General features: G+C 51.2%; 1 protein-coding gene across 3 annotated transcripts in view; it reads right to left on the minus strand.

The window, feature by feature from the left end:
- Positions 1-16,262, minus strand: part of ASB18 (ankyrin repeat and SOCS box containing 18) — a 71,691-nt gene that overhangs the window by 18,234 nt on the left and 37,195 nt on the right. For 2 of the 3 annotated variants that reach the window (XM_070786936.1, XM_070786935.1), the window contains one exon: positions 5,602-6,106. In XM_070786936.1, coding sequence (XP_070643037.1) covers positions 5,602-6,106 — 505 coding nt within the window. Of the gene's footprint in view, positions 1-5,485; positions 6,107-16,262 lie in introns of all 3 variants that reach the window. The other variant, XR_011565960.1, reaches the window with a different exon arrangement.

Below are 16,262 nucleotides of genomic sequence, written 5' to 3' on the forward strand. Positions count from 1 at the left end.
ATTAGGGTCCGCGCACGCTCTCTCCGGCTAATGAGGCGGCAGAAAGAAAATTAAGGGGGGAAAAAAATCACACGGGCACATTGCTTTCTGTGTAGATGGAGAAATAAAACAAGAGCAAGGGATACGGAGGCGCGCTGTTGCTGAGAGCTCACCCCTTCTAACACGGTGGGGGGCAGCGTGTGTACACACGCTGTGTGAAGGCAGGGAGAGGAGCCCTGGGTTTTGACTACTGCTCCCCCCAGGCTCCCCTCATGGAAAACCCTGGGAAACTGGAGTGTGAAGTCCCCTTGCCGAATTCCATAATTAGGTAAAAAGGAAAATACAAAAACTTCAGGTCCATATTGGCAGCGTGGTCAGTGACCAGAAGGAGAGGCAAGACGTGAGATTTGCAGATGCTTCTAGAACCGTAGTCATTCTCGCCCTCCACCTCCATTTCCCCTTGTTCCAGCTGCCTACATCCCTCACCTGGTGTGCAAGACACTATGTGGTTTCCAGCAGCCCTCTAGGCCAGCATGTTCTCTACCCTTGAGCAGAGAAGTCACCCCCCCGCCCCCGACCCCCACCTCCGGTTCCCATTGGATTATGTCACTTCCCTGGTGGCTCAGATGGTAAAGAATCTGCCTGCAATGCAGGAGACTCGGTTTGATCCCTGGGTTGGGAAGATCCCCTGGAGAAGGGAATGGCAACCCACTCCGGTATTCTTGCCTAGAAAATTCCACCAACAGAGGAGCCTGGCTGGCTAGTCCATGGGATTGCCAAGAGTCAGACACGACTGAGTGACAAACACTTTCACTTTCTTGATGGCTTAAGATGATGTAATAGACTCCCACTGTTCTTAAGACAAAGGCTGCAACCCTTAAGGAGGGCTCTGCCTGGTGCCCCAGCTCAGCTGCTCCCTTTTGCTGTTTCCTCTCCAGTTACTGTGTTACCCTCCCCTCCCCGCCCCACATATGTTGGTGTGTTCCTCCTGCCGCAGGACCTTTGCACCTGCACTTTGCGCCTGGTTCCTTCTGCCTGGAATGGTTTCCCCTCCCCTCTCCACATAGCTGTGTCTTCAGCCTTCAGATCTGGGATTGCACTATAAGAGCTCGAAGGAGCCTTGGACCCCCGCCCAGCAGGGTTTGGTCCTCCCCACCCCCACCGGGTTTGGCACTTTCAAGGTTTGCAGGGCCTTCACCACAGCAACTTCATAGTGGTGTATGTGGTTGTCTGAGTTAAGGCAATCTCACCCAGGTGACTGGCAGCTCTATATGTCAATTAAACACTAACTCCAGCTTGGAGCACAGCTGCTCTAGAAATGCTTGTTGAACAAGGGCTTAAGGAATGCCTGTGGGGGAAGTTTTCATCACTGGTGTTGTCCAGGCATATCTCCAACTCGGGGGCAGGTCTGGGTGCGTGTGCTCAGTCACTTTAGTCGTGTCTGATTCTTTGCAACCCTATGGACTGTAGCCCGCCAGGCTCTTCTGTCATGGGATTTTCCAGGCAAGGATATTGAAGCGCATTGCCATTTCCTCCTCCAGGGGATGTTCCGAACCCAGTCTCCTGCAGGGAGGCAGATTCTTTACTGCTGAGCCACCTGGGAAGCCTCATGTGCTGTGCTTAGTCGCTCAGTCACGTCCAGCTCTTTGTGACCCCATGGACTATAGCCTGCCAGGTTCCTCTGTCCTTGGGATTCTCCAGCAGGAATACCAGAGTGGGTTGCCATTCTCCCCTCCAGGGGATCTTCCCAACCCATGGATGAAACACAGGTCTCCGGCATTGCAGGTGGATTCTTTACCATCTGAGCCTCCAGGGAAGCCCATGAGTATTGGAGTGGGTAGCCTATCCCTTCTCCAGGGCATCTTCCCAACCCAGGAATCGAACCTGGGTCTCCTGCATTGCAGGCGCATTCTTTACCAGCTGAGCTACCAGGGAAGCCTGGGAAGCCCTCTAAGCGGAAATTATTTATGACTGCCCAAGTCCACTCCAGTACTCTTGCCTGGAAAATCCCATGGACGGAGGAGCCTGGAGGGCTGCAGTCCATGGGGTCGCTGAGGGTCGGACACGACTGAGCGACTTCCCTTTCACTTTTCACTTTCATGCACTGGAGAAGGAAATGGCAACCCACGCCAGTGTTCTTGCCTGGAGAATCCCAGGGACGGGAAAGCCTGGTGGGCTGCCGTCTATGGGGTCGCACAGAGTCGGACACGACTAAGTGACTTAGCAGCAAGTGAGGGGCAGAAGGCCAGCAGAAGGTGAGCAAAGTCCATATTCTAGACTAAGCATCCAACCTGCAAAGTCAACTAGTCGCAACCAGTCCAGACCCACCCTCGCGTGCTCCTGCTCTCCTGCCGGCGGCTCTTCTCCAGGCGGGGACCCTTCGGTCCCAACAACTTCGAGAATTCAAACCTGGCTGCAGCCTAACACCGCGCCTGCACCTGCCCTTGTGCCCCGACCTGACTCTGGTGTTAACTAGCGGTCAGCCGGGCAGAAAGGCCTGACATTGTCAACACGCCAGCGTCCCCAGCCGTGACACCGCTTTGATGTCGGCGGCCGCGCACTGCGCGCGGCTCCGACGGCTGCTCTGAGTCCGCCCGCCGCGGTGCTGGCGCCTTTGTCTGGGCGTGGGGGGGAACTGTGATTTATGTCATGAGCTCGCTGTGAAACCTTTTGCCTCAGTAATTCTGAGCTCCGTGGGTGTCTCTTTACATCTATTTACAGCGCGGCGGCTGCCCACGGCCGGCCTGCTCTGTGACATTCCCCGGTGCTTCTGTGTACGCCTCGCCATGGCGCTGAGTCCTGCCTGCCGGGCGTCTTTGTGGCTCGTTTCAGCGTGTTTGCTGCGCGCTCCACGGGGCTGCTGAGCGAGTCGGGGCTGCCCTTTGATGTCCCGCGGGGTGATTAGACCCCTTCCCCGGTGGAGCGCGCGCAGGGGGCCTGGGTGGAGGAAGATGCTCCTGCCCGATTTCCAGAGTGTTCGCTTTGGTTGAAGGGGGGTGTGTGTGGGGGGTGGGGGCGGCGAGGCCAGAGTCTCACATTGGCTGGAGGATGCCCAGGGCAGTGGACCCCCTTAGCACTCGTTTGGGGATACCCTCTGGAGGTGTGGGGATCTTCCGAATAAAGAGGTGGGATGTCCATTTCCATAGAGTCCATGCAGCCCCCGGGGCAGTGAAGTTGCGGGAATACTCTTCTCTCATTCAATAAACTCTGAGGGAAGGTCCGCAGGTGCCTGCACGGTGCTCTGTTCAGGGCAGGCCATACTGCTATTCTGTGAAAGCCGTCTGGAGATTAAGATTTCTCAAAGAAACTCCGATGCCTTCCACAGTGGTGTGGACTTGCTGGGAGATGCATCATCATTTCCAGGAGCCAAGCACTGCTCCTGGCCCCTGGGTCTGCACTGCAGCTAGCTGGTCCCAGATGCAAACCTCATCCAGCCTGCACCCCACTGACCCAGCTCCATTCCTGAGTGGCTGACAAAGGATTCCCCAAGGGGATCCCAGGCCAGGGCCCCTGGAGGCCCGGAGGGTCTTGCCCTGCATTTCTGGATCAAGTCAGGGCGATTCCTCCAGCCCTGGAGACAGAGTTCACGGGCTGCCAGTCCTGTCCCCAGAATGTTGCCTGGGCGGCTGCCCCTCAGACAAGGACACCTGGATGGAGATCAGTTTGCCCCAGGCAGTTTTCACTGTGGCTCATCAAGGAAAGTCTTTCTTGTTTTGTTTCTTATTCATTCTTTTTTTTTTTTAATAATTTATTTTTGACTGTGCTGGGTCCTCATGCGGCGTGGGCTTTTCACTAGTTGTGGTCAGCGGGAGTTACTCTCCAGTTGCAGGGCGTGGGATTCTCATCGCAGTGGCCTCCCTTGTCGCGGAGCACAGGGACTAGGGCACACGGGCTTCAGCAGTTGCAGCACGTGGGCTCAGCAGTTGCGGCTCCTGGGCTCCAGAGCACAGGTGCAGTTAGTTGCAGCACACAGGCTGAGTTGCTCCTCGGCATGTGGGATCTTCCTGGATCAGGGATCGAACCCATTCCTCCTGTACTGGCATGTGGATTCTTTACCACTGAGCTACCAGGGAAGCCCTCTTATTCATTCTTTATGCAGTTTCACAACAAAAGGGCTGAAGGATGCATCTTGGTTCATGGTGTGAACTGGAGGGGTGGGAGGTTTCCATTTGTTTCCATTTTATCAGTTGATGGACTAAGCCTGCTAATATTGGGAAATGTTGAAATGTAAATTATGAATATACTGCAAAAATCTGTAATATAAGTGTTACAGACTATAAAAAGGCTGGCATTTCTTCCCTTTCAAGAGCCCAGGAAATTGAAATCTCTGCATTAGTAGAGTGCCTCAAGAAAATTACTTGAAGACAGTGCAAGAGTTGGCATAAGAAATTGTCATACTGTTTGTCAAATAAGGAAATGCCCAGGGACTTGTCTGGGTGGATTTTCCATGTCTCACCTATTGTTTGAGAGACAAGAAACGTGTTCTGTATGCACCCACAAAGCAAAGTTGGCATCTGAGAACTGTGTGAATCTATTTCAGATCATCTAGAATATTGTCCTTTTTGGATAACAGCTTTTAAGCTATTTGTTTAAGACCAATCAGGCCAAAGTATGTCTCTCGCATATGACTGGCAAGTCTGGGATAAATATTAAATTAAGCACACCCAATTTTACATCTAATGGAATGGCTTGCCTTCAATGAAGTCTTTAGGGAGGACAACCTCTTAACCAGTATTTTGAGAACTTTTCTTTTGGAAACATTTTGTATCTGATTATTTTCTGATGATAAAGCTTTTTTTTTTCCTTCAAAATTTATTTTAGATTTTATTTTTTATTTTTGCTGTGCCTGCCAGCACGCAGGATCTTAGTTCTCCCACAGGAGATCAAACCCCTGCCCCGTACAGTGGAGGCATGGAGTTTTAACGACAGGACTATCAGGGAAGTCCATCTGATAAGAAATCTTTATTCTTCATCTCTCATTTCAGTGTAGATCTGACACGTGGAAAAACGACGAGCTGCTCAGAGTCAAGTCTGCAAAGTAGAGTCGAGGTCCCCACACAACCTTGACCCTGGACAGGGCACTTCACCTGACAGACACCCAGCTGGGGAATGTTAGGAGTCTGAAGTATTTCACAGGAGTGTGGCGAGGTAATCCTATTAATCAGGTGGATGACCACATAGGGTATTTAATTTCAAGTCAGATACCAGATGTGAGAAGAGGCTGATTTCCATTGTTCACCAATTACACCCAAAGATATCTTGGCCAAAATATTTTGAGCCATCGCAGCATCATAGAACTAAGTCCCTGGGACCTCCAGGTGACACCTTTGCAAGGTCACACTCGGGTACGCTTGTCAACACCCCAACCTTTTAATCTCCTAGGAACTCTAGAAAAGGCTTCCCAGCCCTCGCTCCTCAACGTGTGGTCCCAAGACTTCACTGAGAGCTTGCTAGAAACCCAGACTCTGCCACCCGTTTCCTGCGGATTCAGAATCTGCATCCTCACCTGTCTCCAGGGGGTTCCCCGGTCCCTGAAAGTCTGACAAGCGTGGCACGGCACCGGGCTGCAAGCCGGGTCCCTGTGCTGCGAGTCGTCGCGGCCTGTCCCGGGCCCCCTCTTACCTTGGGGAAGGCGTCGGGCCACACGGTGGGGGAGCCGTGGTTGAGCAGCTCCTGCACCGTGAGCTGCGGCTCGCCCTCAGGCGCGCAGGCCGCCGTCTGCAGCACGCGGGCCAGCGGCGATGCACCCCCATAGTCGAGCGCGCGCGCGTCGGCGCCGTGCAGCAGCAGCAGGCGCGCCAGGCCGGGGCGCGCGTGGCCGCAGGCCTTGTGCAGCGGGCTGCGCTCGTCCTCGTCGCGTGTGTCCGCCGCCGCGCCGTGCCTCAGCAGCAGCGTGCACAGGCGAAGGCAGCGCGCGTGCTCATCGGGCCGCAGGGCTGCACCACACGCCGCGCTCAGGGCCGTCTCGCCGCGGCCGTTCCTCGCGTCCACGCGCGCCCCGCGGTTCAGGTAGAGGCGCGCGTGCTCGTCCAGGCCGCGCTGCGCCGCCACGTGCAGGGGCGTGTCCCGGCTGGTGCCGCCCTCGAGTTGCACCGAGGCGCCGTGCTCCAGCAGCGCCTGCGCGCACCTGCGGGAGGTCAAGGTCGGTCACCGGGATTTGGCTGCAAGCCGGCGTGCGCACCCTGTTGCCCCAGCCCCACACGCCCTGCCTGCTGGTTCTGGGCCTTTGGACCCATCGCCCTTCTCCCCTGGGGAGTTGGTCCTCAAATGGCAAGGGCGGGAATCCAGATCTCCTGCGCCCAGGTTATACAGGAGTTCACACTGGGACTCAAAAGAAATGCGGTGACGGCAAAGCCAGGGTTGGGGGGAAGGCTACAAGGCTCACCAGTTACTAAATGGTGGAAACAGCTAGGAACTTTTTCCTCCACGTGCGTTAAAACTTTGTAACTTGTGACTACTGAGAGAGGTGGGTTTGATCTGTGTCAGGAAGATACCCTGGAGAAGGGCATGGTAACCTACTTCAGTATTTTTGCCTGGAGAATTCTCATGGACAGAGGAGGCTGGAGAGCTACAGTCTGTGGGGTCTCAAAGAGTCGGACATGACTGCCCGGCTAAGCACAGCACACACCTTCCCAAGTAGCGCCGTGTGCGTGTGTGTTACGCTGCTTCAGTTGTGTCCCATTCTTTGCGACCCCATGGACTATAGCCTGCCAGCCTCCTCTGTCCATGGGATTCTCCAGGCAACAATACTGGAGTGGGTTGTCATTCACTGCTCCAGGGGATCTTCCCGACCCAGGGATCCAACCTGGGTCTCCTGTATTGCAGGCAGATTCTTTTACCATCTGAGTCGCCATGGAAAAGGTAATATAGTTCAAATGCTGGAAACATGAATAACCTGGGAGCTTTGTCACCCAGGAGGCAGTTGAGGACCTGGGAGTCACGGTTGTAAGGAAGCCCCCTTAAACTGTTGGGCTGTTTATCAGCCGACATGTTCCTCTGCTTGTGGTGATGGTGTGAGGCAAGGCTTGCCCAGTTCCCAGGGAGGACATCTATCAATCCCTCAGGACACGGCGGCGGATTGGCACTGGGGTGTCCTCAGACAGGACTGGAAGCGTGGGCAAAACATGCAACCATGCCTAACTGTAGGACCATCACTGTTTCAACTGAACTCTCCCTGAACGGACTGTGGATTTTGGCAGTAGCTAAGTCCCACTGTGCTGTCCGGCTCCCAGGGGAAGCCAGACTCCCCCAGAGGTGGGTGTCTCCTGCTGCCGCCAGGTCCCTCACATCGGTGCCAAGACTGTTGTCCCAGGAGGGCCGTGTTCTTAGAGCTTCTTATACACCTGGGAGGGCTTTGAGAATCTCAACCTAAGCCCGGGTGGCAGCTGCTGGCAGGCCCCCTGGACCGGGGCCCTGGACACTGGTGGGGAACTAACCCAGTCTGGCCCCGCCTGAGAGCAGGCCAGTCTCACAGACCCTCCTGAGCCCTCCTCCATTCTGCCCTTGGCGTTCGTGGGCACTGGCAGGCCACCAGCATCACTTCAGCCCCTACTCCTGGGTCGCCTCCTGGGATGTTTCTGCCCTGGCATTTGCTCCACCTTTGGAGTCTGATGGGCCCGCATGCTGGCTGCAGAGGGTAAGACCCTGGTCCCTGTAGCTCACCCTCCTGTGGTGCCCTCCTCATCTCTGCTCTGTCGAGACTTGGCCCATTGGCCCCTGGCCCTCTCAGCCCTTCCTAGCTTTGCTCCTTCTCTGGGCAGCTCTCTTACTCTCGATCTTCTCGGCATCCTCGGTTCCCTTGAGTGGAGGGGACGTGGCCGTCCCCTACACCAGCTGGCCACACATGGGCAGCCATTCACCATCCATCCTCTCTTCCCCACTTGGCCCCTGGAGGAAACCCCAGTCATGGAGATTGGCCCCTGCGCCCCGCTGTTCCTCAGCACCCTTTGGTCCACAATTCCTGGGACTGAAGGCCGGCTCCTCATTCCTTGCCCATTAGTGACTGTTCCATACGTTGATCACCATCCCCAAGAAATCCTGTTTCTTTTTTAAAAAAAGATTATTTAGGTGGTGGCACATCTTAGTTGCGACACGAGGGATCTTCAGTCTTCACTATGGCATGCAGGATCTTTAGTTTCGAGCACAGGAACTCTTAGTTGCTGCATGTGGGATCTAGTTCCCTGACTAGGGATTGAACCCGGGCCCCCTGCATGGGGAGCCTGAAGTCCTAGTTACTGGATCCCCAGGGAAGTCCGAAGAGGCCTTGTTTCTATTCTCGTCCTTCTCAGCAGCCTGCCCCTACTTTACTCAGTGAGTGCAAATTCTCCCGGCAACAGCTGTCCTTCCTGCCTTGTGCCAGTGCGGCGGCCGTGACACCTGGCAGAGTCTGTTTCTACATGACGGTCCCCTGCTACTTCCATGCGTCTAAGGAAGGGACTCGCTCTCCATCCTGTTGCCTGGTGGAGTCCTTTCCTGCTTCCTTCCGGGTCTTGCTCTGTGCGTTACTCGCGCGTTGTTTTTTCCCAGTTCCTCTAGGTCCATCTCCACCTCTTTCAATTGGTCACTCAGCCCTGTCGATTCCATCTCAATAATCACTTGAACTGCTTCCTCCCTCCAGCCCTGTTGTCACCGTCCTTGTGGAAGCCCCAAATCCTTTCTTGCCCGAAGTGAACAATCTGCTCATTTTTCTCCTGTACCAATCTTAACAAGCTCCATACTACCCAGAAAAAGCCTTTCCAGTGTGAGTCATAAGACATGTGCTGGCTGAAAACCCAGAGGATCTTCCCGCTTGCTGGAGAAATCCCGGGCTCCTTCCTCTGGGACAGCTCATGAACCGGCTTCTGTGGCCTCACCAGTTTCATTGCCCGATGCTTGGATCCATCCTGTGCTTGGATCCTGCCTGACCAGGTGTGGTTCTTGGGATGCATCCTGTCTTTCCTTCCTCTTCCTCTCGGCCACGCCTCTGTGTTGTCATGTTCCTCGTACCTAAGTTGCCGTCCACCGGTACAGCCTTTGTCACACCAGTGTTTCAAGTGTTCTCTGGCATGTCTGACTTCTCTCCTAGATGGTTGGCTCTTTGGGTATAGAAATGGACGTGTATTTATTTCTGCTTCTCGGCACCTAGGGCAGGGCCGGCCCACTACTGGTATTCTCTAAAAGCATGTTGAACAAATGCATTTCCTTAATCAATGTCTTTCAGCTTTTCTTTGCGTGGCCGCTGTTTTTCCTGTTATTTACCTGACTGGGACTCTGCACCGGATCCTTTGAGGGTTTCCAGGCTGGAAGCCGCTGGCGTTAAATCTGTTTACATTTCTATCCAGGGACCCGCAATATTTTAAACCCTCTCTCCATATTTCTCTATCCTCCATGTCAGCAGTATCTTGAGAAGTGGTCTGTCTTGGGTGAAAGATCTTTACAAACAAGTACGATTTGATGTGAAACGTCCTTTGGGACAATAAGCAGCTAAGAGAGGATGCAAATTTGACAATCAGAGTGCTTCAGTTTGCTTCCTCCGTGCCTCTCTGGGAGGAATTTTGAACAGTGCAGCAGGAGGTTAGAAATCAAAGGTTCTGTCTCATTTTGCCACTGAGCCTGTGTGTGCTCACAAACAATTACCAAACATTTTCTCCTGCTCTTTTTTTTTTTTTTTTTAAAGCAGCCCAGCCTCTCTGAAGAAGTCCACCGGGAAATACAAGTGGGTCTCTTTTCCATGTCCGCAGCCTAACAGGCTGATGGCCAGGTTGCTCTTTGCAACAAAGATACCTTTCAGAAGAATGAGGACACTGGCCCAGCCTCTGGAAGACCGAGGATACCCTTTTCATTTTTAATGAAGAGCTTCTAATTGGCTAAACCTTGGCACTTCCTTAGAGCAGGTCATGATGTAAGTTGCAGACCACAGGCACGAGAAAAAAACAATACAACGGATTGACTGGGGCACCTCTTGGCTGGCACACACTGGACAGTCATTAAAAATGAAGGCACAGGAGCCTGTTTAATGACATCGAAAGCTGTCTGCAGTGGTCATGTGTAAAGACCAGGTTTGAAACAGCATCGAACGCTCCTATTGAAAAAAAAAGAGTAAATATGTATATGCATGGGAAGAAAGCCTGGAAACATACAAACCAACGTGTTCACCTCTGGATGGTGGGGTGAAGGGTGCTTTTATTTCCTTTCTGCCTGCCGGTATTTTCAAATTCACTTTCCAAAGTGACTCAGAGTTGCAGTTTGACAGTGGAACAACAGCAGAGATTATTAATAACAGAACCATCCCCTGCAGGCCACAGCAGCAGCTCATGGATTCTAAGAATGTCAGCTCAGCGTTCCAGGTTTCCAGAATGCGCTCAGATTTTCCATTGATCTGTCCAGGTGTAAGCAGAGGTCTTGGGAAGGCTGTAGGGCAGCACCTCTGAGAAGGTGAGAGGAGAGGAGAGGGTGGGGGTGGGTGGAGGGTCCTTAGTGACAGGCAGAGCAGTGTGAGTCTTGGGGACCTGCAAGACTGACCTTGTGTTTGTCAGTGTCTCCAGTCAAGGAAGAAATGGCCCGGCAGGAAAGCGTCCCCCACGCCTCTGCAGGACTGTGTGGGGAGCTCTGCTTTGGCTGAGCTCTTTCCTGCCAAGCGAGGTTTTCTCGAGCAGATGTCCTGCCGTCCTGGGAGACACAGTATGGAAGGCCTGGCATGGGCTTCCCTGGTGGCAGACCGTGTAGAACCATCACTGTCAGGAACCGAGGGTACGTTCTCATCTGACCATGTCAAAACCACTTGTCTCTATCTTACGAGATGAAGGAGACACTGTGTTGTCTGAACAGCCTCTGATACGAAGCACCTTGGGCAAACACTGCCCCTACCCCCCACCATCCCTCCTCTCCCTCTTTGATAATGATCACGGTGACAAGCTGTTATGGAGCCTAAGGTTGACAGGACACAGAAAAAGTGGCTTGAGCCAAAAGGCAGGAGTTAATAGAGATGAACCCATCAAGGGTGGTTGAATTAATGTCATTTTGACTTATTTGTAAAGAGAGAAGTAGGACTCCCAGCCCTCGTCTGGTACACAGCTCCCAGCTACCTCCAGCATCCTTCCAAAGCACAGCTTTCCTGCTCACCTGGCAGATGCAGATGGTGCTGAGCGCCTCAGCCCGGCCTCCTCAATGCTCACCTCTTCCTTACCCGCTCACACCACCTGCCAAACTGCCCTGCACCCCATGAGACAGAGCCTGTTCAGGCTTTCCTTCTCCAGCTTCCCTCCTTCCCACCCCTCCAGTGGCACAAAACGCTCAAAAGTAGTATTTCATAGCCTCTGGTTCTGAGCTGGGACGTCAGTGCATTCCCCAGCACGTGGTCTTTTATTTTTAGAAGAATGTTATTTTTAGGCTTTGCGACAAGTCTGCACTGTAGGTGGAATTTGTAGGTGGGGAAACTGAGGCTCAGAAGAAGACCAGTGACTCAGATAGGGCCATCCAGCCAGGGGGTGGCAGAGCAGAGGCTGGTCTGCTGTGTCTGGCTTAGTCCTCTGTCATCCCGCCCTGCTGCTCCTCCCACAGGTACTGTTTGCTAAGCACCTTCTGTGGGCCAGGCAAGGCACTAGGCATCTCCCAGAATGCCATCTCTAAACCTTTCATTTATTGGTCCCTCCAGTAAGTCGAGAGCATCCTCCATGCTCTGTACCCCAGGTCAAGGCAGGGGGCAGGGTCTCCTCTCTGAGCACTCCATGGGGCTCAGGACATGCCTTCAGACGGGACACTGAAGGTGCAGAAGGCGGGGGACATCATCTGGCTGGGGGACCTCATGCTAGCAGGCAAGGAACAGGAGCCTGCTTCTCGCCCAGTCCTCTGGGCAAGTCTGCACCAGAGATTTCATTCTCTCTGGTTTTCCATGAGGATACAGTTTTTGAGGCTTGAAGCAATGATCTCAAGGGTAGAGACCTGGGAGAGGATGGTGACCCCATAGTCAAGTCAGAACCTCCTGACTGAGATGTGAACCCAGCTATTGCTGGAGAAGAGAATGACTCAACAATCGTCAGAGGATGATGGTACCCAAAGAGCAATGCAACAACAAGGACAAAGAACAATCAAAAACTGGGTGAAATCCACAAAAGTCAGTTACATGTTTTTGGAGGGAAAACAGACCTTCCTTTCAAGCCCTCTGTCAGGTGGGTTCAGCATCTATCTCCGGAGCAACAGCTTCACATGCTGGAAATCCTTGGACCTTCCAGCTGCCCTTCACTGTCCTCCTGTGCTTGCTGCCTGAACCCCTCATGGCCAGTGTGTTCGCTGAGAGTAATGGGTGTCATGAACCAGTCTTGTCGAATCATCATTAAGCTACTGTTCCTCCTTGGAGTTGACGTGGAGGCAGATGGGCTGGAGACACGTCCCTGGGGCAGGGTGGCGGGTCCAAGTCTGGGTCCGTCCATGGGGCCAGGCAGTGTGGCTGGATGCTGAGCAAGGCAGGTCTGCAGGGCGGTGTGGTGGGGGTGGCTGGTGCACAGGGGACGTGGGGGAGAGACTTGGGAGGACAACACAGCCTTGCTTTCTAATGAAGCCATCGCAAGGAGACTGCCTCTGTGCATTGACTCCCTGGCTGGTTCCAGGTGAAGGATGGGGAAGCTGCTGCCCTGACTTTGATGGAGGAGCTGCTCTCACTTGGTTTGTCTGGACCTTCTGCCTCTCCTCTCCTCTGGGGCCCTGCTGCCTGCCCCTTTCTGCTCTGTATTTTCTTCTCCCTCCCTTTCTCCCAGGATGCTCAGCTGTGAGACTATCAAGCATAGATGTTCACAATTGAAATAGCTGATACGAATGGACAAATCCTGAAGGGTAGCAGAGAGATGGAGAGGGAAACTGCCAGCCATGTCTATTCTTATGGTTTCCCTTGGAGCAATGGCTGCCATTTAATTTGCTTCTGAAGTGTTCGATGGTTGTGGCTGCTAATAATATTTTAGGCAAATTCTCCATGTCTCCCCCCCGCCACCCCCACCCACCACAAACTGCAAGTGAAATTCTGCATTTGGGTGGACTGAGGAATGACTGAAGGAACTAACTTTGATAATTCAGTTCCACTGTTTGCCCTGCTTTCCATTGAAGGAGCATCTGACTTTCTGGAAGATTCACTAGTATCCCCTCCTCAACAAGAAATGGGCAACCTTCCTCTCCTGCCCTGGCCCCAGCATTGGATGAAGGGGGAAACCCAGAGGCATCAGAGTGAGGGGAGGAGAAGGAGGAGAGAAGTGAAATAAAAACTCTACTCTCTTTTTCACATAAGTGGCCACAGTATTGGAGCTTCAGCTTCATCAGTCCTTCCAATGAATATTCAGGGTTGGTTTCCTTTAGGATTGACTGGTTTGATCTCCTTGAAGCCCAAGGGACTCTCAAGAGTATTCTCCAGTGAGCCAACTCATTGGAAAAGACCCCGATGTTGGGAGAGATTGAAGGCCAAAGGAGAAGGGGGCAGCAGAGGATGAGATGGTTGGATGGCATCACTGACTCAGTGGACATGAGTTTGAACAAACTCCGGGAGATAGTGAAGGACAGGGAAGGCTGGAATGCTGCAGTTCATGGGACCACAAAGAATCGGCACAACTTAGCGACTGAACAACAACTCTCTTTTTAGGTAGTGATGTGAACCCCAGCTACCTCTGGAGAAGAGAATGACTAAACAGTCACCAAAAAGATGGGGGTGAGGTGAGGGAACTTTGATTTGTATGAGATAAAAGATTTTTTTTTCTGATTTATTTTAATTGGAGGCTGATTACTTTATAATATTGTGGTGGTTTTTGCCATACACTGACATGAGTCAGCCATGGGTGTACATGTGCTCCCCATCCTGAACTCCCCTCCGACCTCCCTCCCCATCCCATCCCTCTGGGTCATCCCAGTGCACCAGCCCTGAGCGCCCTGTCTCATGCATCGAACCTGGACTGGCGATCTGTTTCACATATGGTAATATACATGTTTCAATGCTATTCTCTCGAATCATCCCACCCTCGCCTTCTCCCAGAGTCCAAAAGTCTGTTCTTTACATCTGTGTCTCTTGTATGAGAGAAAAGTTTTATATACATGTTTTTATATATTTTTTAGGTGAAGTAAAATTTGCATACAGAGAAGTGCACAGGTCTGAAGAGTACAGCCGTACAAATTCTGGCAAGGGATGTGTGTAATCAACATAGCCTATTGACATATGCTATGACATATGCATATTGACATAAAGACATAGCATGTTTAAAAAAATTTTTTTGGCCATACCACACAGCAGGTGGGATCTTAGTTCTCTGACTGTGACTGAGCCTGCATCCCCTGCACTGGAAGGCTGGATCTTAACCCCTGGGCCATGGGGGATGTCCAAGAGGCAGCATATTTTCATCTCTCCAAAAAGTTCCTTTGTGTTTGCTACCGGTCAGTCACCACGAGCAGCCATGATTCTGATTTCTCCCCCATGTTTTGTCTTTTCTATAATTTTCTACTTTTTTGTGTCTGGCTTCCTTAGTGTAACACGTCTTTGACAATTCATCCGTATTGTTGTGTTCACAAGTAACTCATTCTATTTTATTTCTGAGTCATGTGTAATTGTATAGCTATACCACAGTTTTAAAATTCATTCTCTTTTTGATACCGATGGGCATTTTCAGTTTTTGGCTATTATGAATAAAGCTGCTATGAACATTTTAATGTAAGTCTTCATGTGGGCATATGTTCTTATTTCTTTTGGATAAATATTTAGAAGCAGAATTGCTGGTAGGTATATATTTAACTTTAAAAGAAATGGTTAAGCAGTTTTCCAAGGTGATTACATCATTATACACTCCCAACAAAAATGTGTGAGAGTTCCAGTTGCTCCACATTCCTGTCAGCATTTGGTGGTGTCTGACTTTTTGCCTTTAGCCATCCTAAAAAGTGTGACATAAAGAATATTTCCTCATGGCTTTAATTGCTTTTCCCTGATGACTAATGATGTTGAGGACCTTTCTTGTGTTTACTGGTCATCTGTATATCTTTCTTGAGGTGTCCGATCAAGAATTTTTCTCAGAGGGTAAAGATTGGATTTGGCCTGGATTACCTGTTTTAATACCTAACAGTGAGTTGTATGGATTCAAACAGAACTTGGCAAGCAACCAGAAAGGTGAGGAATCTGCCTGAGATTCTAGAAGTGGCAAGGAAAGAGGATAAACCTATGACAGAACATGTTTGAAAGGTCATGATTAGAGATGAGCAGGGCTACTTTCTGACAATTAGCGGTTTTTGAAAAAGATTAGGTTAACAAGGGAGAAGTTATCTTTCAACATCCATCTCTCTTATGACATTGACTTTCTTTTTTTTAACTCAATTAAAAAAAAGATTTATTTTTCTGACTGCTGGGTCTTAGTTGCAGTACGTGGGATATTTAGTTGCTGCATTGGACCCTTAGTTTTGGCATGTGGGGTCTAGTTCCCTGACCAGGGATCGAAGCTGGGCCCCCTGCATTGTGAATGGGGAGTCTTAGCCACTAGATCACCAGGGAAGAGCCGACATTGGCTTTTGAACCTGGCTCTGATGGTTGCCACTTGGTAGTATTTTACCAAGAGCCCATGTTTTTCCATTTTACTGATAAAACAGGCTCTTGGTGAGCCTCAGCTTTCTAACCTGTAAACTGGGAATAACCATGCCTTGCAAGCCTGTGAGGAGGATCATAGCAAGTCAGACACTTGCAAGTGTTTAGAATGTGAAGTTCTTGTACAAATATCAAATTATCCACGGGGGCAGTCCCTAACGAACACCTTGTTCTTTAGTATTCCTCGAGATGCCTCAAAGTCATGTTGAACCAAATCATGTTTTCTCCTCTCCACATGAATAATGAATCACTCACTCATCTGGGTTGTAGAAAGTGGACTGTTTTCCAGATTGTGCATCAGTGCCCATGAGCTCGTGCTCATGCAGCTAAACCTCTTGTTATTAGGCAGAAGCTTTGGGATTGGGGTGAGGACTCAGAATAATTGTTCCTACTCAAATCCTGCCCGGAAAGTACCTTTCTTGCCTCAGGGAAAGGCATATTTCATTTTTCTCTGCCCAGATTTCATCCTGCCAGGTTTGAGTTAGAGAAAAATTGCCCAATGATTTTCTTCAATAATCTTTTCCTCCTAAGATAATTAGCTGCTTCCACAAGTCCAATTCTGGCTTAAAATTAACTTTTATTTAGTTGAATTGACACAGCTGGGACAAAGAAGAAAATGAGCATGCTTTTTGACTAACATACTCATGAAGGAAGCAAATTCTCCTCACTTTTGTATAAAACGAGACAGCTTTAGATGAGAAAAAGAATC

The sequence above is a fragment of the Bos indicus genome, chromosome 3 (assembly GCF_029378745.1).
Source record: "Bos indicus isolate NIAB-ARS_2022 breed Sahiwal x Tharparkar chromosome 3, NIAB-ARS_B.indTharparkar_mat_pri_1.0, whole genome shotgun sequence".
NCBI classification, from domain to species: domain Eukaryota; kingdom Metazoa; phylum Chordata; class Mammalia; order Artiodactyla; family Bovidae; genus Bos; species Bos indicus.